Below are 24,878 nucleotides of genomic sequence, written 5' to 3'. Positions count from 1 at the left end.
CTGTATGATGGATTCGATTTCTATTATCGCCTCGATGCGATCGCGTAATATTGCGACGGACTCCCCGTGTATATTTATTATTGCAATCGGCACCCCTCGTCGTCGCATTCGTCAAAAATTAACATAAGCACGAGCTTTTGACATTATTGTGCGGTTGTGTCCGGGCAGCTGACTCCGAGCTCATTGGTCACAGCAAAATGGATTTTGATGCCGCAAATAAATTCGTCACGCCGCCAAAGTTGCAGACGAAATGATGTGGATAAATAATATATATGGGCCTGTCACCTGCCATACCGCCTTTGTTGCACTCCTCCTGCTAATCTTGTCGATTCAATAAAAATTAGGGTTGTTTCAATGAAACCAGTGAGAGGTGCATACAATTCAAGTTTATTTAATTCAATGTCGTATCAACGGTATAATATCACGTCACGGTCGGATTTAATTCCAAATTTTTACAATTTTATATGTTCACAATGCCTTATTATAATTTTAAAAGCAGTACCTTTCTCTTCATAATAAATTTACAGTTATTTTGGAGCAAATTTTAGGAATCAATTTACAATTAACTTTTTGGTAATTATTTTTCCGAGTGTAATTTAGAAAGGAAAATAATCCTTTAACTCAATTACACAATTTTTTTTTTTTTATTTTCTGCAGAGTATTATATTATAATTTAATCACATTGAACTCTACTTCAAAAATCCAGTTATATATAATTAAATTTTTTTAATATGTTGAAAACAAATGAAACTAAATTTTATTGTACACAATTAAACAGAGTCTACCAAGAAGAGTAAATTGTTGAAAAAAAGCACTGCAAGATTTTCAATTTTGGAATTTAATAACCTTTGTCCACACGGGGATCCTCCAGATTACCGAGAATATATCATGAAGTATTCTTCCTTTTTACATGTTGTAAAACGGCGCAGTATATCCCGTAAAACGCGAAATATAAAGAACTAACCATAATGAACAATTGCACAAAATATTCAAGGAATATATAAGAAATCTGATTTGAAAAATTTAATATTTAAGATGGAATTGAATTTCAATAACAGGGCATGAAAACATTAACAGATCCAAGTGGATTAAAAATTGTTTCTATTTTAGAATATTATATATTACACGCTCTCTCTTCTTCTGAAAATTAAAATTGTCCATTCTTAGCAACCCTTGAATTTTAAAAAAATGCATGGAATTGAATTAGGTATAGTTAGAAAAGTGATCATTAAAATTAATCCAGTTGATAAATTCTAAAATAATCTAGTCTATAAAAATACACGTTTAACAAAGATCTTATTTCTGCTTAATTATTTTTTTTTTCAATTAAAAAAATTGATATGCTTTGTTATTTTAGAGATTATATATAGTGTTTCTGTTGAATCGAACGTTTAATGTGTGGGCAATTTAATGGAACTTCTAAATTGCAATCAAATGAGTGAAGAGAGATTTTGGTCCTTTACTGTCGTGGCAAGTTATAGTAGTAGTTGTACCTCAGAGAAAATTTTTTTAATGGTTTACGCGCTAGTGGTCCTAATAGAGAGTTAGATGAAGATAGAGATGTCTCGTTTCGCCCCCGCGATGTCAAAGAACACCTGAAACAGAGAGAGGCGCAAAATTGATGGTTTGTGTTATAATCGAGGAGAAAAAGTCGTCTGCACTCATTAAGGGGTTATTGTTTGGTAAACTGAGCTGCAGTGACCCCTCGCAGGGATATCAATGAACGGGAGAGCGCGGCCAGCACCACCCCTGGCGAGCCAGCAGCCACCCCTTGTGTCATCAGCTGGCGCGTTCCCATATACACACATAGTGATTGTACAGAATTGTTAGACCCACTGGCACAGTTTGAGTGACGGGCCCCTTTTTAATTTTTAAAACGCTTCACATTCAATTGAAATTTCAATGGAAACTGGAAAACATTATAATTTCAAATTAATGCAGAGAAATTCAAAACAACAATTTGAAATTATATAAAGAATAATATTTATTAATTTGCCATGCCATATATATTACCGCTATATCTATATTTTAATTTCTATTGTTCTTACGCATACAAGAAGAAAAGAACAAAGGCGCTTGCCAAACCGAGTCAATATTGAAAGTTGGATTCCTGTTAAAGATCATGAATTAATTTTTTTTTCATTCAACCGCAATATTTTTTTTCTAGTTTTTATTATTCTGTTGCTTTAAAGAGCTTCAATCAACCGAGCTGGCGAAACCGAGTCAATATTGAAAGTTGGATTCTTCGTGAAAATCATAATTTAATTTTTTTTTTATTCTACCGCTATATTTTTTCAGATTTTTATAATTCTTGAGCATTAATGAATGAACTTTAATGTAACGCGCTGGCCCAACCGGGTCGCGATATTCCAAACCCCACATCAATTGGGCGCATTGTGTAGAATTTGCGCTCAAATTCAAATTTTCCCCAATCAGAAGCTCTCCAATGCAGGTATCTGGGACTGCACCATTTTTACAAAAAAGAAAACTGCAAGTGCGCCCCACTTGCACGTTGAAGCAAAACTGTGATTAAAACTATTCAAATTTATTATTTTCAAAAATTTTCTTTGATTAAATTACCGTAAATTATTAATTTTTCTGATGATGCATATCTAGACATGCAGAGAAAATATATATCTTTTTGAAATTAAAATTGCAATAGAAGTGACGAAAAATATTATATAATATATGATAAGATATTGTAAGATTCTTCTAATATTTCAAACTAGAATGCTATTGATATCAGCAAGTATTTTGCAAAAATATTTATTTACACCATTCGACTGAGGAAATATTTATCGACATCATTCAAAAGCAGAAATATTTATTTACATCATTCAAATGTAGAAGTATTTTTCAACATGAGACGAATGTAGAACTAGATTTCAACATCAAGTCAATGTAGAACTATATTTCGATATCAAGTCCATGTAGAACTATATTTCGACATCATGTCAAATGTAGAACTATATTTCGACATCAAGTCAAATGTAGAACTATATTTCGACATCAAGTCAAATGTAGAACTATATTTCGACATCATGTCAAATGTAGAACTATATTTCGACATCATGTCAAATGTAGAACTATATTTCGACATCATGTCAAATGTAGAACTATATTTCGACATCAAGTCAAATGTAGAACTATATTTCGACATCATGTAAAATGTAGAACTATATTTCGACATCAAGTCCATGTAGAGCTATATTTCGACATCAAGTCAAATGTAGAACTATATTTCGACATCAAGTCAAATGTAGAACTATATTTCGACATCAAGTCAAATGTAGAACTATATTTCGACATCATGTCAAATGTAGAACTATATTTCGACATCATGTCAAATGTAGAACTATATTTCGACATCATGTCAAATGTAGAACTATATTTCGACATCATGTCAAATGTAGAACTATATTTCGACATCAAGTCAAATGTAGAACTATATTTCGACATCATGTCAAATGTAGAACTATATTTCGACATCATGTCAAATGTAGAACTATATTTCGACATCAAGTCAAATGTAGAACTATATTTCGACATCAAGTCAAATGTAGAACTATATTTCGACATCATGTCAAATGTAGAACTATATTTCGACATCAAGTCAAATGTAGAACTATATTTCGACATCATGTCAAATGTAGAACTATATTTCGACATCAAGTCAAATGTAGAACTATATTTCGACATCATGTCAAATGTAGAACTATATTTCGACATCAAGTCCATGTAGAACTATATTTCGACATCATGTCAAATGTAGAACTATATTTCGACATCAAGTCAAATGTAGAACTATATTTCGACATCATGTCAAATGTAGAACTATATTTCGACATCATGTCAAATGTAGAACTATATTTCGACATCAAGTCAAATGTAGAACTATATTTCGACATCAAGTCAAATGTAGAACTATATTTCGACATCAAGTCAAATGTAGAACTATATTTCGTCTTAAGACGAATGTAGAACTATATTTCAACATAAGACGAATGTAGAACTATTTTTCAACTTCAGACACATTTTGAATGATATAATTAAATCGATTTGGAACAATTGAATTATGATCAAATGCAAATGCACGTGTATTGTTAAGTCAACAATTGAATATCTTTTATATTTTGGCTAAGTAAGAACGCTTTATATGGATAGTTTTTGTACTAGAATGTTTTTTTATTTAATTTTTAATGAAATACTTTACTCAGTTTCAATATTAGCTCAAAAAGATATTTGCATTTCAATTCTATCGCTTTCTTGACTAGTTTTTCATGATCACACTATGGAAGATTTGAATTTGAGCTTTGAGTGCGAAGTCAACACAATGCGCCCAATTGATGTGGGGTTCGGAATATCGCAACCGGGTCAATATTGAAAGTTGGATTCTTGTTTGAATTCATGAATTTTATTTTTTTTTTCATTATTACGTTATGAAATTTTCCTTCAATTAAATCAATATTAGTGTCATTTGTATTTATTGCCGTTTTTTTACTTCATTGTTTTAAATTTTTATCTTGAAGTAAACAAAAAGCCTGTATTTCCTCTGCACAAAAAAATACTTAATTTAAATATGGGTGGCCCATGGTGGCTTTTAAACTTCCAGATTAAAAATTTCTGGCGGATGATTGACACATGCCTCTCTTTGTATCTGGCGAGCAGAGCCACTTTTGAAAACCAGATCTAATCGAGTTGGAAGCTAAGCCGCCGCCATTGAATTATGATTATGATAATGCCACGCATCGCGTTTTGCTCGGTGCAGCGGCGGCGGCGGACAAAATCGCAGAAAAAGAAACAAAGAGCAAACGAAACGCCGCAGCTGCGAACCAACCCCTGCCTGCCGAAGAGTGGGTATGCAGGGTGGATGCATGTGTGCCGTATAATAATCCTGACGAACAGCATCCCCTTGATTGCACCTCCGAATTAGTCTCGGTGCGGTGCTGGCTGCGCGCGCGCGTGACTCACTTTTCTATTATCATTTTATATTATATGTTGCGTTTGTATCGCGAATGAATTACTCCGAGAGTGCGGCAAGTGTTTCCGAGAATAAAAGAGTCATTTGAATTTTTCGTAGAGCTCCATGACGAAAAATTTTCAACTTAATCATTGGTTTATTATGATTATAATATCAAATTATTGTTTGTAAAGGCAGAGTTTCAAAAATGAATATATAAATTAAAAATTAATTATTCTTGAGAGAAATATTAACAATACTAGAATCTTAAATAATCTGCGAACGTCCGGAGGTCTACAGAGCTCGTGTGTGCTATTTAATAATTACTGAAGGCATCACTGGAAAGTTTATTTAAAATATGAGTGTAAAGATTTGCAAAAAAAGTAAATATGCAAAGCTCTATACTTTCTAAAATGATGTGATTAAAACAAATAGAAATAAAATTCATCATTAATATTAAAATATACTAATAAAAACTTAATATGTATAACGAAAAAAAAATAAACTCTCTTTTATTTGCACAAATTTTTTTTTAACATTTAATGTTTAAAAATTGCATTATTAAAAATCAATCTTTAAACATTTTTTTTCACTTATTATCTAGGAAAAATTATAAATTTTACAATTAAGTTTGTCTTTTCCAAAAAAACCAAACCTGAGCATAATATCATTGAGTTGCAATCGATGCATTTATACTTTTGTACATCGATAGAGCAATTCAAGTATTTTAATTAAAGAATTAAATTAATATCATGCGATGGGCAGATGCAATCTACAGTCCTCGTGGGTGAATCGAGGCGTGATCGACAGTGACAATGCTATCACTTTCCATTCTGCGCATCTCTTGTGTGTGTTATCGAGCATTAAAATCTCGTCCGCAACGAGACAAAGGCCAGCGCAAAACGGACGAATTACATACTCGAATGTCTCTCTCTCTTTCTTTCATTTCGGTGGGGTGAATACATTAAATTAATTTGTGCATGCCCGTGTGTGTATGGATAGCTCAAACACCTGATTATGCGATCATCGCCGCACAAAAACCTGCCGCAAATAAGGGAGGGAGGGGGGAGAGGACGCGGGGCCGCCGCGTGTGTTTTGCTTTGATTTTCAATAAAAGAGCGATTAAAAGAGCCGCAGCGCTCAAGGGTTGTTGCTTGGGGTGGCATTTATTTAACTATTTAGCCCTCAGCATATGCGCCACTCGACGCTCTAGAGGACCCGATTTGCGCTCACAGTGAGTGGGTCCACTTTTGGGGCATCGTTTTCATTATTGCTGTCATTCGTTTTATTGTTCGATGTAAGAGATGCTTCACTTTTCCAATTAAAATTTCATTTGGGATTAAAATTTATAAATTTACCCCAGTAGAAAATTAACTCTTTTGTTAAACTTTTGGTTCATAATTCTTTAAGATTTGTTTTTGAAGGTAATCCGCCAGTTATAACACAAAGTTTTAAATAATTTCATTCAAATTAATAATTTAATTTATATTACTTCTGATTAAAAAAATCTGAAGAAAATATTTTGTTCAGTTGTTTTTAATATATCTGTCAACAATTAATTTGATAAATTTGATATAATTATTGCAATTTTGTTATCCTTAAGGGCGATCAAACAGCCTTTCCTGGCCCAGTTAACCTCCCATGCAATTTAAATGGCGGGCTAGGCTACCCTGGGCAAGATTAGGCTATTTAATTACTTTCATTATTTTTATTACCAAAACATTTATAATTATTTTCCTTATAATTTTTTTTACAATTATTATTTATATTTAAAATTAAACATTTTTCTGACTTATTAGCTCTATATATTTTTTAATTTTTTTTTAATTCTTAATTATTATGTAATTAGATGTTTTTTTTTCCAGTTTGCTGTGCAAGAAACGATGCTCTTTGTGCCAAAATGTCAATGTTTGCGACGCACTCGCGGCCTTTCGGTCCATTAGCATCACGTGTTACGATTCACAGGGCCCGAGGGGTGGATTTAGTTGCACCCCGGCAGCACCTGTTTCCAACCCTGCAGCGGATCATCCCTGGCCCACTTCTTATTTACCCTCTCGTCGCCCGCCCGCCCCCGGTGCCGCACCAAGTGCAGCTGTTGAAAATTATAAATCTGACGAGCCGCACGTCGGGTAAATTATGATTGCGCAATATAATATAGTTCATCGCGGAGGGAAATTTCAACCGCAGCTAATCGCCGCGATTTTACGATTTTATAATCAAATGCAGAGTTTAATTTATGGGGTGGCTGATGGACTAACAATAAGTTGTTTTAGATTGAAATGCAAAATGCAAATAATACTCTTATTGCTAGTTACTTTTAAAGCAATTTGATTTGAGAAAAATCCAGACTTACTTCTAGCTGTTTTCTTCGTCGTCGTCATCACCAGATTTTGGCTGCTCCTCTTCGTCCACCTCGTCACCGAGAGCTCGCCGGAGCTCAGCGCGAGTTTCAAGCACTTCTTTCACAATATCTGTAAGAACGCAAAATATAAACTAAATTCAAATTAAACTTATTGATAATTAATAAAATTTTGTAAAAAGTACAAGACTTTCCTTATCAATTTATTTGAAAAAAAGACCATAAAATTCTCTTGCACAAAACATATAAAAAAAACACACATAATTTGACATTTGTTTATTGATAAATCAGATAATTATTTTTTGATTCATTTCTCTCGATTTCAAAATTGGGAAATTTTCAATGCTACCAGTTTGTTGTGTTGCAACCTTAGAATCCTTACAATTAGATGTATTTTTTCACGTTTTAGAACCGCTCAGAAAAAAACCCCTTTAAAATTCACTAGAATAATACTCGTCACAATTTTTTTGTTCTATTAATTTAAAATAATAATAAAATGCAAACATTAATTTCTTTGCCATTTTGAGTAAAATTTTCTGTTGTGCGTTGGTTGTTCGTATGTACCTTTGCACATTTTGAGTCGCTCGCACACCCATAAGGGTGAATGGTACATCATTATTAATGTAATGATCTATCATTTTGAATTATATTTAAAAGTATTAATGAATTATTTTAATCTAATATCACATAAAGAGACAATACAAACACAGATCTCAATGACATCAATTTCTATTATACCAGATTTTCTATCCTCTTGAGGCGATGTTTGGTTAAATTTATAATAATTTCTTAGTATCAATTTTTTAATTGCACTTAAACTTATGAAACACAGGTCATAAAAAAATTATGTTGAATGAAATTTCTTAAAGTAAATAATACAATTAATAGTTAATTATAAATTATAACAATTCACTATAATCATTTTAAATTATAATCCATAACTAAGGGCATTATAATTTATGATTAAAATTGGCAATAAATAATTTATAAAATACTTTTATACTCTTTTAAAATTATTATTAATAATCAAACCTGTGCACGTTTATTGTGTTGATATATTATAAAACTGTTTTTTCCATTATGTATTTTCACATTACAGTATTTCGTATCTCTATATCTTTAAGCGAACACCCCCGCTATCTCGCTGTTGCGTTAGATCAGTGTCGATAAGCAAGGGTGCGCGAGATCTGCGATGCAGATCAGCCGAGCCGAGAGGGTCGTGCGTCACGCACGTGGCCCTGCACTTGACTTTGCTCCTGCGGCACAAAACGCGGGGCCACGTGCCGCATTGATTTTTGAGTGGAATTTTGATGCACGAGGGGGCCAACGAACTCATTTCCGAATGCAAACAAGAATTAGTTCGATCGGTCTTACCTGAAATCACGTGCCGACTCGTGATCATCGTCTTCATTTCCTGAGCCACCTCCTCAACCAACCAAGGCATCACACCAGTACCAGTCTCAACCTCTGCAAAACACAAAATTTCCAAATTTATTCATCGGATGAAATATTATATGAAAACATTTCTAAATGAATAAAAAAAATTGAAATTGAATAAAAAATTGTAATGAGAGCTCTTCTTCAAAATCTATACTTTTTTTTTTTAAATTTGGACTATTTCAACAAAATTTGATGATTTTTTTTACTCTCTTTGGTCTTCAAATTCAAATTACATGACTTGAGCTTATTTTATTCCAATTTAGGTTAAAAGTCTACGAACTGCAGAAAAAAAGCAGTCAATTAAAATATGCTTTAGTTTGTTTTTTCAAAAAGTTTGGAATTAGTAAAAAAAAAAACATGAATAACAACAGGAAATTTAAAAAAAATTAATATTTTTTTAATATTTAATTTTAGAGCTAACCTTTCTGCACGGGTGCAGGAATTTGGCCAGCCTCTGCCAAACCCTCGAGCACCGAGGGCAGAAGTTCCTCCAGCATGGCCTGGCTCAGGGCTAGAGCGGCGGCCCGTTCCTCAGCCTTTTTCTGCTCTTGGTAGGCCTGTTCCTGCTCCATGGTGCGCACCTCCTGCAAATTTCGGTTTGATCCAAACTGACAATGGCAAAGCAAACAAAAACTGACCTTCTCCTTCTGCAGACGGAACTCGCGCTCCTGCACCCGACGCGCCTCGGCCCATTCGGCGAGGCGAAGTTCGTGGAGGCGACGCTGCTGGGCCCTGAGAGCCGCGACCTCCTCCTCCTGCAGCACCTCGGAGAGCGCCTGTTCCAGGGCACGACCCACCACGCCGCCCACCACGGGCTGGCTGTCGTTCTCAAAGTCAAACAGCTTGAATGAAACAAATAATTATAATTTTGGTAAAAAAATGAAAGTTAATATTGATGATTCTATTTTATGAGGTAATTTTTCTGTTTGTCGAAATGACAATTTTTGATTTCTCTGAAATTAAAACATTGATAGTTTAAATTTAAATTGACATTTTAAACAGAATGAAAGTAAAAATAAAATTTAAACTTGCAGTTTACATGATAAATTAAAGGATTAAATTAAGAGTTTTCCCAAACTTCGTCACATTTTAATGAGGTTTTGTCATTGAGAACTAAATTTTAAAGCAATAATAAAGACTCACCTCGCCGGGCCAAACTTGCGTGTATTGGTCAGTTCCGTGCTTGATTGGCACGTATGGGGGAGATCTGGGTCTTTCCCAGGCCGATTCTGTTTGGCAAGAGGCTTCGAGCTCCCTTGGTCTTTCAATTATCTATGATTAAAAATTTAAAATAAATTAATCGATAATTGGGTTGAAACTCAGCACCTCTTCTAGATTAAGGTCAGTCTGTATGTTGGTATGGTGTCTGCCATCCACAGGGGGCGGTGTGCCCAACTTTCTGAAAGCCTTGGAAGGCCGCACCCTTCTCCTGGCCGCAGCCCGCCTTCGAGATTCCTCCAGTCGCTCAGCAGGCTGAAAATTTACCAAAACGATTTGGGCTAGACTTAAGTGTGCTGTGAAAATTTGTAAAAGCACATTTAAAAAATTTCGCCAGGAGAGAAGTGTTTTTGTATTCATATTTTGAGCAGAATTATTTTATGACTTGTGAAAAAGTTTTTTTTTTAATCAAATTTTTGAATTAAAATATAAAAATTCATTTATTAGAAGCTACTATTTTCATATCATAAAATAATCGAAATTAACATTCTGATTTTCTAACATTCCATTTAAAGACTAGAATAAATTAATAATTGAAAAATAGTTGAATCAGAATTGCGGAATTGAATTTCAAAATTGAATTTGGAGTGATTTAATCAATTTAAAACAAATATCAGAAAGATTTTTCCACAGCCTATGTGTATGTTGTGTTGTTTTTAAGGATTGTTCTCAGGAAACGGGGTTAATTATAGTGTGTCCTTGGTTAAAACAAGTGAAAGCTACATCTACATCAAGCAATAAATTTAAAAACATGCATTTTTTTTTAAATCTTTTATTTTACCTGTGGTTGGGATAATAATTTGGCGTACCCAAAGTATGGGTTCCATTTGGGTTGATGCTGCGTGTAAGAATTGATCGATAGTTGATCATCCTTGAAAAAATATGTACAAAAATCTCAAAAAATCTATTCCAAGCTCAATTCTCTCGCGTGAGATTAGCGGCGACAGTAAAAATAATAATTCTCGATAACATTCCAAATTTGGTCTATTTGCTAAAGGTGGCGATCGTTATCTCAAATTGTTGTAAATTTACATGTTGGTAATTAGCGCGAGCCAGAAAAAGATCAAATATTGTGTGAGATGGCTGCGCCGCGATAGCTCTCTAATGTGACTTATTTACACACAGAATGGACATCGACGCGAGAATATTGATCTCGTCCAGGCTGACCACTACTAATTGTAAATGTGTCTAATAAAAAACAACCCACTACAAGCACTGTCTGGTCGACAGGGCCTACGTTTAGGGTCGATGAACTACGCTACGTCAACTCATTCTTCCTCAAAGATAATTTGCATGAACAACCACTTTTATCAAGATGGGAAAAGAAGAAGTATATAGTGGTGTGGTTGGAAAAGAGTTTAAGTAAGAAGGATCAATGGCGAGACGTGTAATCTAAAAAAATTAATAAAAGCTGAGGAAAACCAAAAATATTTTTAAAACAGAAGGTTTTTCATTTTTCAGTAATTATTATTTAATTATATTTATAATATTAGCTTTTAAATGAATTTAGTATAATTTTAAACATGCCATGAAGGAGCTTTGCATGATTATTAAGTATGAAGTGATGTTATGTATTATGTATTAAAGAAATTACGACTGAAAATGGATTGAAATTTTTTCTTGCTGGTTTATTATCGTAATTTGGTTGAGGAAATAATTATTTTTCACTTAAAGACTTAAAGAAAACATAATTATTTAGGGTTATTAAAATAAGATAGGAAACATTATTGAGAAAACGCTTAACTTTAAAGCTCTTTAAGATTTGATTTCTAACATTATACTGCTTTCGTCATTATTAATTTGCTCATAAGCTTTAATTCCACTACAGAAATAAGTTAGGAAGGAAAATAAAAATAAGTTCAGTTTCATCAAACCTCTGCACAAAAGATCGAAATTCAACTGAATTTACGAAGCAAACTTCTAAACTCTGCTCTACCTCAAAAAAGAAAGTCACACTTTTTAAGCGAGATACTCACGGTCTGTGTGGGGTGCTGCGTGAAGTTGGAGCCTCTGACCACCCTCTTGTCGTACATGATGTTGCCGTAGGGGTTGGGTCCGCCGTCCTGCCTGCAACACCAAGGTCACAGGTCACTCGCGCAGGTCCGTTTCAAATTGACCGGGTGGAGAGGGCGGCCGTTTTTATTTTTTTTTTTTTAAGGCCGCCGCATCTCATTAACCAAATAATCTCAAGTAACACACACGCTCTGCCTTTCGTACTCATACGAGTGCCGACTTCGTTATTAAAACGAGATAAGCGAGAAATAAGAAAAGACACAATCACGAATGCAATGCATGAAAATTTAAGTCGGCGGGGATTATACACCGGGCCAGCAGCAATAATTCAAATCGCGTGTCCGACCGAAAACACATACACTAATGATGAAAGTCGTGGCCGCCGCCGCCGCCATCGAGTGGTTATTTTCGTTTCGCAGGAAACGACTGGCCCAAGTGACGTGAGAGCGAGGATGTGAGGCGTGTATGATTTCGGTAATGCAATAAATTACAATTGCAGCACTTTTTTACAACACGCTAATCTCATGCTGCGTGCAAATGGCGTAGAATGATAATTGAAGAGCAGATATATATTTATGTAATTACGAAAATCGAAAAGCCTAAACTTGCCCAGGCTATTAAGTTAATAGTTAGTCCACCTTTCAAATTAAATATCTAATTGCTTTCGCAGGAGAAGTAAGCCTGGGCCAAGTTAGGTTCTTTGATCGCCCTCAATGATTATTTAATTATAGATACAATCATAAAATAATTAAAATTGACAGTCCATATCAGAAGAATCCCCTCAAAAATTCATGAGAATATGAATCATCTTCATGTACTATTGATTACAATTTATATAATATTATAAATAATTTATACATTATTAGTAAAAAGTATGCAGTATCAATGGTTAATCATATTTTTAAAATTTATAAAAATACAATATAAAGCTAAAAAATAATTAAAATATTAATTTTACATATAATAAAAAATTTCATTAAATGAATTTTTTAAATCTTACAAGACAATTAATTTGATAAATATTTATTTTATTACGCTTAATTTAAACGTTAAATTATTTAAACACAAATTAATTCGGTAATAAAAATTATTTCAGAAAAATTTATTCGAAATTATAATTATGGCTATTGATTATTTTTATTTCTTTGACTTTTTTTTTAGGGTCAGGCCAAGACAAAGTCTTGTCGGCTTGTGCCCCTTATTGGTGGTACAGAAGGCACTACCCAATTTATTTTTTTATTATTATTGGGTTCAACTTTATTTTGCCAGCAGTGAATAATTTTTTCTCAACCAACTCATCGAGGATAAGCTGAACTTAAATTCAAGAAACATGAATTCCACCAAGATTTCTAACCTCCCATCTCAAATTTTAAATGGTTATTATAAATTTAGTTTATTTCCAAATTATGGGCAATCAAATTTAATAGAATATGCAACCGGCTTGTCAAGCATGTTTCCCAGGCTGCATACTTCAAATTTAGCAGGCGGGAAATTTAGAGTTTTTCAGTTGTATAATTTTTTGTGTGCATATTGCTTGGTGAGTTTGCACTGCGGAAAATGAGAAAGTCATGCGGGAAATCGAGTTGTTGCGAGAAGGAACTGCGTTGAATAAATGTATGGATCTGGGACATTCACCTCTAGCGACGGCCAGCGTTGTGGTCAATACATTATTATCCAGGCGCTCGTGTTTGTTTTAGCGAATTGTATGGCCGGTAAGGATTGAGCAAAGAAGAGAGCAAAAGTCTATTCGTGGAGAAGCCAATAGTCGGACAAATCGATGGATTGGCAATCAAATATATGAAATATTCAAGAAGCTGATAAGTGGCAAGGCGACTATTGAACTTGGAATATAATCAGAAAATTTACTTCTAAGAAGCAATTTACTCACAATTAAATGCGAGCACAAGTTCGGAAGTTTTTTTACGTAATAAAATGAAATTGAGTGCCAATTTTTGCATTTACATAAATCCACAAGCAAATTATTCCGGGCACAAGAGGGTCGAATTTAATACAGGAAATGAATTATGAAATTTAATGCCTTTGAAAAATGTAAACAGCCAAATTATATACGGAGCCTCGATGTTATCGCACACTTCCGTCGTCGGCCGGAATTAATTTTTTCCGTGTTGCAATGCGCATAAAAATGTATTCAAATTAATGTTTGTGAAACCCCTGGAGTGTCACACATTTAGAAAGAATACACTATGCCGGGATTTCGTGACAGAAAAGTCCAATGCGAGGTGCAACCGTCGGGCGTTAAATGATAGGAGGAAAAAAATATTATGCTCTCCCCAGCCAGGGAAATGGTATGCATCTGGGGCGGCGAGGCCTTGCGGCACGAAACGGACCATTCGAACCCCCTTTGGACTTTCCACACAAGAAGTGCGCATCACGATTCGCAGCCTCAAAAGATTGGGATCTGGACAAGTGGGTCAAGATTTTCAGAACAGGATGAACATGCTGGACGAATAAATTAGCGATCACCTTGAACTTACGACTCAACAGTGACCCTAATGAGACGCACAAATTTGTCAGAGTGATTCAAGATTAGATCTTAATTGAAGTTAGAGAGTGTTGATTATCTTTGTAATTCTTGTCGAAAAAATTAATAAAACTCTATGAAATTCTTCCAATAAAGACACTTTGCAACTAAATATGCACAAAGAGACATTTAAGTTTGAAATTTACGTAAAATGTGTCAAAGAAATTTGGTTTTGCTCATTTATTATAAACTGAAGGTTTTAATGAATCCTTATTTGCACACTCAAATCAATTCTAAAATAAAAGTGGTTAAAATTTCAATTATCTTCTAATAATTGGAAAAATTTGCATCTATTGTAGAAAGCATTTCTTAAAAGCAACAATTTTCTTAAATTATATCTTTCAAATATCTAGTCAATCTATTATTATTGAAAATTAAAATTTAAAAATAAAAAAATTATTTCTAAAGATTTGAATAAAAATTAGAATAATGTGGCGCTACAATCGAACAGGCACGTTTTCAGTCAATTTTCAGTCAGGCCGCCATTTTATAAACCTCAGTGACCTGAAATTTCAAGTAAAGCTAATTAATTTCAAACTTACTGATTGGATTCGTTGCTGATGATGGATCTTTTGCTGCGCAAACTATTTTCGTTTGTCTGCAAAAAGGTTTTGTTGTTTGCTTGGTAGTAATTGAAATTGTTCAGACTGCTGTTGTTGTTATTATTGGCGAACTTGAGGTTCTCCTTTGACCTGACTTTGACCGCCGGTTGCATGACCCTGGGCCTGCTGCAGTACGAGTAGACCAGCACCTGAGAGCCGCCGTGGCTGTTCTTCAGGTAGTAGTTGGTCTTCTCAGGTGGGTCCAGGAATTTGCCACTTTTGACCACCGTGATGAAGGGTTTCTTCGAGCCCTGACCCTGCGACCCTGAGCCCTGGCTGTTGGACGGCGACAGGGCCGGTTCGAGCAGTTCCTCCAGGGTGCACCTTTTGTGATAGACGCTCTGGCGCTTCTCGCCCTGAAGGTTGCTGCGTTTGCTGAAGCGTTTGTTGTTGGCGCCAGGGTAGCTCAGGTCGTTCTGCGCCAGGTGTGGCATGCTAATGTCGATTTGCACGGTCAGCTCCTGCTGACCGGCGGCGGCCTCGGTCACATACATGGCGCCACCACCTTGGTGCCTCCGACACCAACTGACCGCTGGCCGGCCCAACGCGCCTCTCGTGCCGCGGCAGACACGCCTGCGCCCCTTTTATCTCAGGGTGCGGATCGCTTCTTGTTCTTTATTGCTCCGGGAAAAAATAGCAGAGCCTTTCCGCCCCGCGATAAAGTGCATTTTCTGTTTCGTGTCGCCTTTGTGCACATGAACGCTTGCATGAGGATTTTGACCTTGAATGAAGCTGCGGGAACCATTTTTTGGAACTTGAAAAACGAGCAAAAATTTAAATAAGATAATTATTTCAAAGCCAATTAAATTAAACACCACAAACTGTTTTCCCAAGTTTCTAATTCAAAAGAAAAATTTGTTAAAAGATTTATTGTACAACTATAAAGCTGGAATAAAAAAAACGGGTGTTAAATTTGGTTTAAATTCTTGCAAAATTGGTTTTTATCAGGCTCATTTATGGAAAACTAATTTAAAACATTGTATCTGATCTTTTATTAGATTATTTAGATAAATGAGTTGAGTTGAATCTTTGAATCAATAGAACTAACTTTAGCATAACATGTGTTAAATAAGCACCATCTGCAAATTTCTTCAAAATTATACTATACAGGATTCAAAATGTTGTTTGAAATAGATAATGTCTTGTCTGAAGTCTGACAATGAGTCTATAATGAATATAATGAATTTATAATTTCAATGCAATGAGTTTCATACTAAAATTGTAATCAAGCAATTAATAAAAGTAATACAGAACCTATTAACATCATTTCAATCATTTGCTAAATGTGTTTAATGTTATAAACTGCCAAACGTTAAGTTTGTAATATATAATATTATATATTATTTTATCACATACAATAATTTACTTAAAGCAATATATTACACAGCCCTAGGTGATTTTTAATATAAAAATCTAATAAAGTAAATATCTCATAAAATATAATTTTAAATGAAAATATAGTTTAAAAAAGATAAAATAATAAAAAAAGTCATATAAAATAATACAATTGACAATTTTTTTTTGATAATATTGGGGAACATTCGCCACAGATATCCTCCCCGGCTAGCTATACTTATAACATGGTTATCCCTGGAGGATATCTCTAGTGAATGTCCCCCATTAATATTCGCGCATCACAACAATGGAACACATATATATTGTTGTTTCAGCCTCCTGATTGGTGGAAACGCTTTTTTAAGCCAATCAGAACGCTCGGCAACAATAAAAATTTGCTCTAATTGTTGTGATGCGCGGACCTTGCATAATATTACCACATTAATATTTCAATAAATCGAAAATTAACATGATACATCAGAGATTTCATGAAAAAGTTGATATTATGGGCTAATTCCGCAGAAAATGTTTAAAAATGAAGTCAGAGCTACACAATTTATGTTTATAAATATATAAATAGATTTAGTTACTTTTTAATAAATAACAGTGCATTATGAGTTTGTCGCAGTTGCCAATCCTTCTCATAAATGACATTATTTTATAATTAATATGATTATTTATTAATGTTTAAATTTGAATATTCTGAAGAACATTAATTAGCTATTAAAACCAAAACCAAAATTTGAACGTGCTAATTGAATTAAGGGCAAGGTTCATTACTGACCAGACGGTCACGAGCAATTGCCATCGTGTCCAGAAGCATGACAATTTGAAATTCAAAGCGTGTCCAGAACGGCGGACGAAAGAATAAAATCAATGGCCCAAATGCATAGTTGACGACTACACATTTTGTTCGCGCAGAAAAAGTCCCCGGAAACAATTTGGCGGACAAAGAGAGAGCATTGAAAGTGAGACTGCACAGGTGCAATGCTCCGGAGGAATAATTTATAGAATTATCGACGCGCGCGATGTAAATTTGTTTGCGTCCGGAGCGGCGAGTGAATTATAAAGATTGTGACGTCACCGCCAAGTGGTCAGCGAAATTATTGAGTGAGTGTTCACATACAGGGTTGAAGCGAGTGTGTATGCATATTTTAAGTGCCCTCAAGGTGACCTCCGTCCGATTTTCTCACTACCGAGGCACGAACCCAGACTGGGTAACAAAAGGGCGAAAAATGAGCGATGCTATCGCACGCCAGACTGATATAAACTCACGTCATGCCGCGAGAGCTAAACATAATTAAAACTCGCGAAATGCAAATTACGACGACGTCACACTGCGACTAACATTTTTTTGCCTCTGGTTCTTTGGACAAAACGAAATGGCTTTCAAAAGGCTTAAATGAGAAATTGTCACAGGGTTCAAAATTAAAAATTATATATTTTTTCAATTATTTTGGAGCTAAAATAATTAAATTTTGAGTTGATTGATTGACAGATACCAATTCAAATAAATATTTTGGTTCAATAAGTGGCTCAATATGTATTTGATTTTTTTATGGAGTCAAATAAATATGACAATTTCAGCAGAAAATAAAAAAATTAGATTGTTTAAACAATCTGCACGACCATCCTTAAATTTCTTTTGAGTCAGTTCTACTTATTTCTAGACACGCTTTCTGAGCATAGAGATTTTATCCTCTCACCTTCAAACAAACAGAAAAATAACTTTTATTTAGAAATAGAAAATCGACTAAACGAATCTTATTTAGCAAAATGATTTTATTATTATACCCAGCCAAATCCACTATAACTCTCATCCCTGGAGATTGATCTCAGATAATTTGCTGGGCGAAAAGAATCAGCGGGATATGCCATAAAAATATGGTCGTGCAGCCTCACAATAATTTATAAGCGCAGCTGCAGCTGCTGAAAAAGTCAGCAGTACATAATATCGATCAAACGTCTGATAAATAATGCTAGCAATATTGCAAGCATCAGATGACATTTTATGTTGATGAATTTTGTTTTGCAAAGAAATTATTTAACAAAATTTGAAATTTGTTCTTTTTGCGAATTGTCTTCATATTTTCATTTTATAACAGGAAAAAACAACGTCAAACATTTTGCACTCCTTTTTCGTCAAACTTAAGTCGAGGCGTAATATTCGAACCGGGAAAAGCATTTAACTTTTTGTATACACATATTAAACTTTCAGCTTGTTCAATTGATTTCGAGCGCTAATAAATTCTATACAAATGACTACAAAGCTTAATTCTGTCTGAGGAGATTAAAACCGTTGGGTTAAAAAAACACAAAAATTTTATTAAATAAAATAAAATTTAAATACTTATTCGTTTTACAGTCTCACTAGTTGAAAAATCAACTGCAACAAATTCATAAGAATCTTGCTGACAATCTTGATTACCATGGCTACTTTATTTTGTGGCTTTCGTGCTCGTAGAGTTTGGACGACGCTGGCCAGCTCGGATTTTATTCATGAAGCTCTGAGACCATCCATTATTCTAATAGTGGTCGCTGCTTATCAATTCCGAACTTGGGTCTTGACCTTTGATGTTATTTTTTCCTTTTCCGTTTCTGGAAAAGTGTAAACCTATACTACTGTGGACATTGGGTGACGTAATTCTATGAAAGCCTCTTATAAACTTGCGTGTATTTTCTTTAATAATTCAAAGTGGATTCGATGAATTAATTGTTATAATTTAACATTGGATTGTTTGAGAGAAGAGCAATTGCAAAATTTAGTGTGACAATGAGCTTCTGGCAGAGCGAAGCAAGCCATCGTGTAATCCATATGCAACCGGGCAAGCTCAGGCGCTGTACAGGTTGCATCACTTCACGTCTAGTACTTTAAAAAGCTGTTTTTTTATAAGAAAAAGTCTCTTTAATTTTCTATATTTAAGTTAAAAACCGTTAGAAATTAAATTACTGTAGAAATATTAAAAAAAATCAAAATGCAGCGCTCTAAGAGTATATAAAATTCTCACAAGAAGTATGAAAAAATAAAATCATATTCAATACATAAACAACAAACGTTTGAGACATTCACTTCGAATCACTTAATAAAACATCACCTAGCTTACAAGACAATTAGCGTATGTGAGAAGTGGTCGGTCGCAATTTCTGCCATGCAAAATTTATTAATCCACTTTATTACATCTGAATTCTGAATTAAGAAGACGATAAAGAGTGACAACTGAGCATCATTATTTGAAAATCAATTTTCAATTTAGCTTAGAAATTAATGAAACAAAATTATATTAATTTTCACAAACATCTTATAATAATAATTTCATTAATTTCCCAAGAAGTTCCTTTTTTTCGCATGTTTCCGTGTTGAAAAATTTGCATGTTTTTTTTCTGTCATTTAATGAATGAATTTCTGTCATTTAATAAAAACACTTTTTTCAAAGAGTATAGCAAAAATCAAATCAAGGATATTTTATACTGTTATTTAATTGTAGTCAATAAGAAGAAACTAATACTCTCTCTCAATTAATTGCAAGAAGTGATACAAATGATTGAAGGAAACCAGGTTAAGAACCGATGTTACGTGTGCTTTTTAGAATTAAACTAGGAATGTAGCACATCGATTCATTTAAATTGGGCGATGTGCTCCACTTTCTTGAACTTGCAATTAGGAAATGTGTCTTGCAGTGCGATAGAGAAAAGGAGCGGCGTATATAATTCATATTGAACAAGTGGAAATCAATTGAATGACAAAAGAGTTCTTCACCAGCCGCCAGACTTCATATTCATGAAGCCTCATTTCCCTTAAATCAATATTGATATCTCAACCGCCCTTTGACTTATCATAATTCGGAAAAAATCACAATAATTCCCACGTGCAACTTTCTAAACGTGCAAAGTCGTTAAAATAATTCTCGCGTTTATGACCAAATCCGATAAAAAGTGAGGGGCACTTTAAAATTCCACGAAATGAGTAATTAACATGTCCCGAGCAAGGTCATCGACGGGTCAAATAAAATGTCGCGATTAGCATGCAAAGCGTTTCAAGCATCTCACGTGCGGAGCGTTCAAAAAAGCTTGTGTGCAAATTGCGGGTGACCACCGAAGTGTGGTCGGCGAACAAACGCCGTTTATTTTATCTTGGCGCTCCACGCACGGGCCATAAAACGACCGCATCCACTAATGCCTCTATTCCCGCTTCAGCCAACTCTGAACTCTGACGTTTGCATGCCAACTTCCGAAATCGATTCGGATTTGCTTGTCAGCGAAAACGAGATGCACGCCTCGTGCAATACTTTTTGTAATTTTTGCTTGACTTTTGAAGCAGAAAAAAACGCTGAAATAAATAAATTCGGATATGCCTGGTCTCATGGCATGTAACTGAAACGCACGATAGGGGTGGTTTTAGTTTCGTGATTCACAGGAGTGGCAGTGCAGTCCAACCCCTGTGAAATTAAGCTAACCAAAGTTGTCGCTTCATATCTATAGATGGCAGTTTTTAATAAAGAAAATAATATAATTTGGCAAATATAGTTTTAATATATATATTTTTTTATATATGTTTTATCAATAATTAATGAGCATTAATATTATTATATATAAATTTATTTCATTATTGATTTGATATAATTTCTTTTAGTATTTTATATCTTCATTAGTTGAGCTTAAATTTAAATATTTTCTTTAAAAATTTGTTTTATTTTAGAGTAAAATATAAATTAAAGATGTTATCAAATTAGAAATCAATTTATTGCAAAATTAATCATTCTCTCCGTCCACTGTTGAGGCTAATAGCTACATTTTTGTAAAATTTAAATTCGTAATAATCTGTAATAATTAGTCAAATTTCCTCATTGTTGCAAAATAAACATTATTATAATTAATTTTATTTTAGTTGATTGCGTTATTAATTTGTAATTGAACAAATCGATCCACTGACTGATAGTTATATCACGCATATCTGTGTGATTGACCGGAGTAGAACCCAGGTCCGTTGGTCACTGAAATCGATTTGCATGCTACTAAATTATGAATCTGTAGGCGCGACGCAATAACCGAGGTATCGACTTTCAAAACTCCTCTAAACGCCTAAATTAAATCGAGGACGAATCACAAAATGGAATAAAATTTGTTTGCAGCAAAATACGGTGCGTTACGTTGGATGTAACAAAAATGTAAGTTTGCAATACCTGATAAATTTTCATTCACCACCAAGGTGTTGTTTGCAGGCCCACTTTTCTTCTCTCGATGAATGAATTTTGTTACATGTGGCATGAGGCGGCGCAATCGTAAATTTATATTTCACTGTAAATAATTCATTGATTTGTGAAATCGAGAAAGTGGTTATTACGAATCGCCACTGGGCCATTTAATTCTATTTATGAAGGAAAGGTTCAAATATAACAATATATTGATTAAATTTTTTAGGGAGTTGGAATTATAAATTTTTGATATATTATGCTACGAAATTTTTAACCTACTGAAAAATGCACGCGAGCACGCAACGTAGATATCAAGCACCCCTCGCAGTTTCGCATGTGTTTTGAAAATTCGGTTATTCAGTACCAGCCTCATCAATATACAGTTCAGGACAATCTAACGTCAGAAGCTGCTGTTTACACCAAAGACGCGGAAAAATTTGAATTCCAAATCAAACGGCATTAAAATATTTTTTGCTCTTCATGACTACATTGTAAGAAACATTGTTGGAATAGAATTTTCTTCTTCAATATTCATTTGAAATAAAAAAATTCTAATTTACTTCAAACATACTAAACATTTAGATTAGGATAAATATTTTTTCCAGCATTTACAACAAATTGTAAAGAGAGAATATATGGTATCCTATCCTACAATTTAATTAATTCATTGTAGTTTCTGTAAGGAAAAGATCGTAAAGAATTTTGCTTATTTTAACCTCTTCTTTTATAAAAATTTATTTCAAGATACTTATAACATTAAAATATTGCAAAATGCAAAGAAAATTTTTAGTACAAATTTTTGAATATTTACTGTTTTCAACTTGTTAAATCTTAAAAGTCATCAATTTGAAACAAGAATTTCCATTTGGTCAAATTTTAAATTTAATTATTAAAAATTACAATGACACCGAGTTGAATGCTCTCTTGTTTGCTTGCCTAAATAATTTTAAGCTATTTTAGCACACACGCACCGGCGGTGCCTCTCTCATTAGTCTCATTACCGAAACATTAGTCGTCGGAAAGACAAACAACAAGAGTATCATTGACAACAGGTCAATATTTGGATTATTAATTCAGCGGCGAGCTGCCCAGCAGCCGGTCGGCCACAACTTGAAATTATTCAAAAGCGGCGCGACAACGCGACGTGAAAGAAACGGGCGATTTGAATAAAAAATGCGCCAATGAGAAAAGGGTCGACGCGTGCAGTCAGACGTGAGAATGATGATTGTTGCCGTCGAAATGAGGGACCATCTGCTTCTTAATCAGGTCCACACATCAAAATATTTATGACATAGCACCGATTTCATTTCAATAAATTAACATTGGTGCGTCCCTGGTCATTTGAAAATGTCTCGTGACGTCACTTTTGCATTTTATACGCAGGATAAAAATAGGTGAGGAGCTTAAATTTTAGAGCTTTGAAGGTTTCAAATATTCAAAGTTTGAAAAAAAAGAGTATTTAAATTTTTGAAACTATTTAGTTACAATTAATTTTGAATCCAGGTCAAAGAAATTACAAAAAGTATCGTTAGGGATAAACGAAGAATATTATTCTCCAGAGTTGTCGACTTAAAATGTTTCTTCCTTTCTTAAAAAAAAAGAAATTGGCCTACAATTCATTTTTAAGAATTCAAATTTAAGTTGTTTTTAGGCATACAAATCTATTAAAAGCATTTATTTTAGATTTTAGAAGTTTAACTTTTTAAGCTAAATATTGGTGAAATAAACTTTTGGATAAATTTTGTTTTTATCAAAAATTTTTGTTGGTATTGTTTCTAAGCAGGCTTTCATTTTAATGAAAATATCATCTTTAAAAAATGAGCTTGACATGATGAAATATGCTTTTATTCCAGAAGAAATTTATCTATGTAGTTTCTTTTCTAACATAATTTTGTATAAAATTTATTTGAAATGTTCATAAATTTTAGTAGAAATCAAACCAAAATCATTTATTTTGTTTTCAGGCACAGATGGAAACAAATTTTTTCTCTACATTCAGTGAAAGTAAATTAACTAATTCAAAACATATTCTTTGATTTTCTTATCAGTCGGAATTTGAATTTGAATTCTTACCTGCTAACTGGAATGAGCGACGGTGGCCCTTTGCTCAGGTACTGCTGCTTCCTTCTGTGCGAGAGGAAGGCCTTGGGTTGGCTGGAGAACGAGTAGAGGCCGTCGACGTGGTTCGGGGGCTCGTGTCTGTGCCCCCCGGGGGGCAGACCCACTCCGAAGCTGCTCAGCATAATTCTGCGGTCCAGTTTTGCACTCGCGAATTCTTTCGCTCGTCCGCTCACCAACACTGACCGCCGTCGAATGCGTGTCTTCCATCAAACAATGGCTTTTTCGAGCCTGCAACAATCGACCTACGAGTTGCAACAATCAAAACAATATCGCTCTCGGTCAGCGCATACCCCGCCAACAATGCGGCGAACGTGTGATAATCTGCATGAGATGTAAACAATGAGATTCGCAACTATGGTTACCGCCTTTTCTGCTTCGGGAACGTGACGGCAGATGGCTGAAGAACAGGGGTTGCCGAGGAGTGACACAGGGGTGGATCGGGGTTCGTGCTGCCACCACTCTCGCAGGGACTGCACTTTTTGTAAGATATTATTATGATTATATTGAATGTAATAATTTAAATTATTTAAAAAAATTAATATTTTTACTGCCATAAATTAATTTCTTGATAATTTGATTTTAATTGTTATTTGCAATATTAAATTTGTTTTTATTAAATTTAAAAAAATACTCTAAATAATGAAATTTTTTAAAAAAATATTCCATTGTTGCGTTCTATTACTATTAATTTGTAAGTTTTGTTTTATTTTATATTAATTGCGCACTCGAGTTAAATATTGTATGATTAACCACAATAATGTGCATTTGTCCTTCATGAATAAACGGCATAAACTTAATTGGCTACTGTGAAGATAAAATATTGAAAGTATTGTAAATTTAATAATATAAAGCTTCCTTTTTATTCTAGAGGTGCAATCAAATTTTAACCATTCAACTTTTTGAACACAAAAATTGTAAAATTTAAATTTAAATATGTGTATCATATCCATAATTGTCCAGAATTTTAAAGTCTGTAAAGAAGTTAAAAAAAAAACAATATTATGTCAAATTGAGTAGTCCAAAATTAAAAAAAAAATAATAATAATAATTTCTTTGAGCGAAAAAGTTACATTTAATTGAAAAATGACAACATTAC

At 34.0% G+C, this 24,878-nt stretch overlaps 1 protein-coding gene across 4 annotated transcripts; it reads right to left on the bottom strand.

Annotated features, from left to right (window-relative positions):
* Positions 1–380: 380 nt before the first annotated feature.
* LOC132193460 (radial spoke head protein 3 homolog B) lies at positions 381–24,025 on the bottom strand. 4 transcript variants are annotated; one of them, XM_059614162.1, is made up of 10 exons: positions 23,735–24,025; positions 11,954–12,044; positions 10,759–10,848; positions 10,086–10,232; positions 9,903–10,031; positions 9,398–9,601; positions 9,181–9,343; positions 8,694–8,786; positions 7,314–7,431; positions 381–1,595 (listed from the first exon to the last, which is right to left on the bottom strand). In XM_059614162.1, the coding sequence occupies exons 1-9, from the start codon at positions 23,902–23,904 to the stop codon at positions 7,316–7,318; spliced, it is 1,203 nt and encodes a 400-aa protein (XP_059470145.1). In that variant the 5' UTR covers positions 23,905–24,025; the 3' UTR covers positions 381–1,595; positions 7,314–7,315. The 4 variants fall into 4 exon arrangements, with proteins under 4 accessions (XP_059470145.1, XP_059470142.1, XP_059470143.1 ...); XM_059614159.1 differs by lacking the exon at positions 23,735–24,025 and adding an exon at positions 15,075–15,642; XM_059614160.1 differs by lacking the exon at positions 23,735–24,025 and adding an exon at positions 15,075–15,642 and having other exon boundaries at positions 10,759–10,815.
* Between the last annotated feature and the right edge of the window lie 853 nt (positions 24,026–24,878).

This window comes from Neocloeon triangulifer, unplaced genomic scaffold (genome assembly GCF_031216515.1).
Source record: "Neocloeon triangulifer isolate White Clay Creek 2 clone unplaced genomic scaffold, ASM3121651v1 ptg000004l, whole genome shotgun sequence".
Taxonomy (NCBI): domain Eukaryota; kingdom Metazoa; phylum Arthropoda; class Insecta; order Ephemeroptera; family Baetidae; genus Neocloeon; species Neocloeon triangulifer.
The sequence above is the reverse complement of the archived record's forward strand: the minus strand, read 5'-3'. Positions and strand labels throughout refer to the sequence as shown.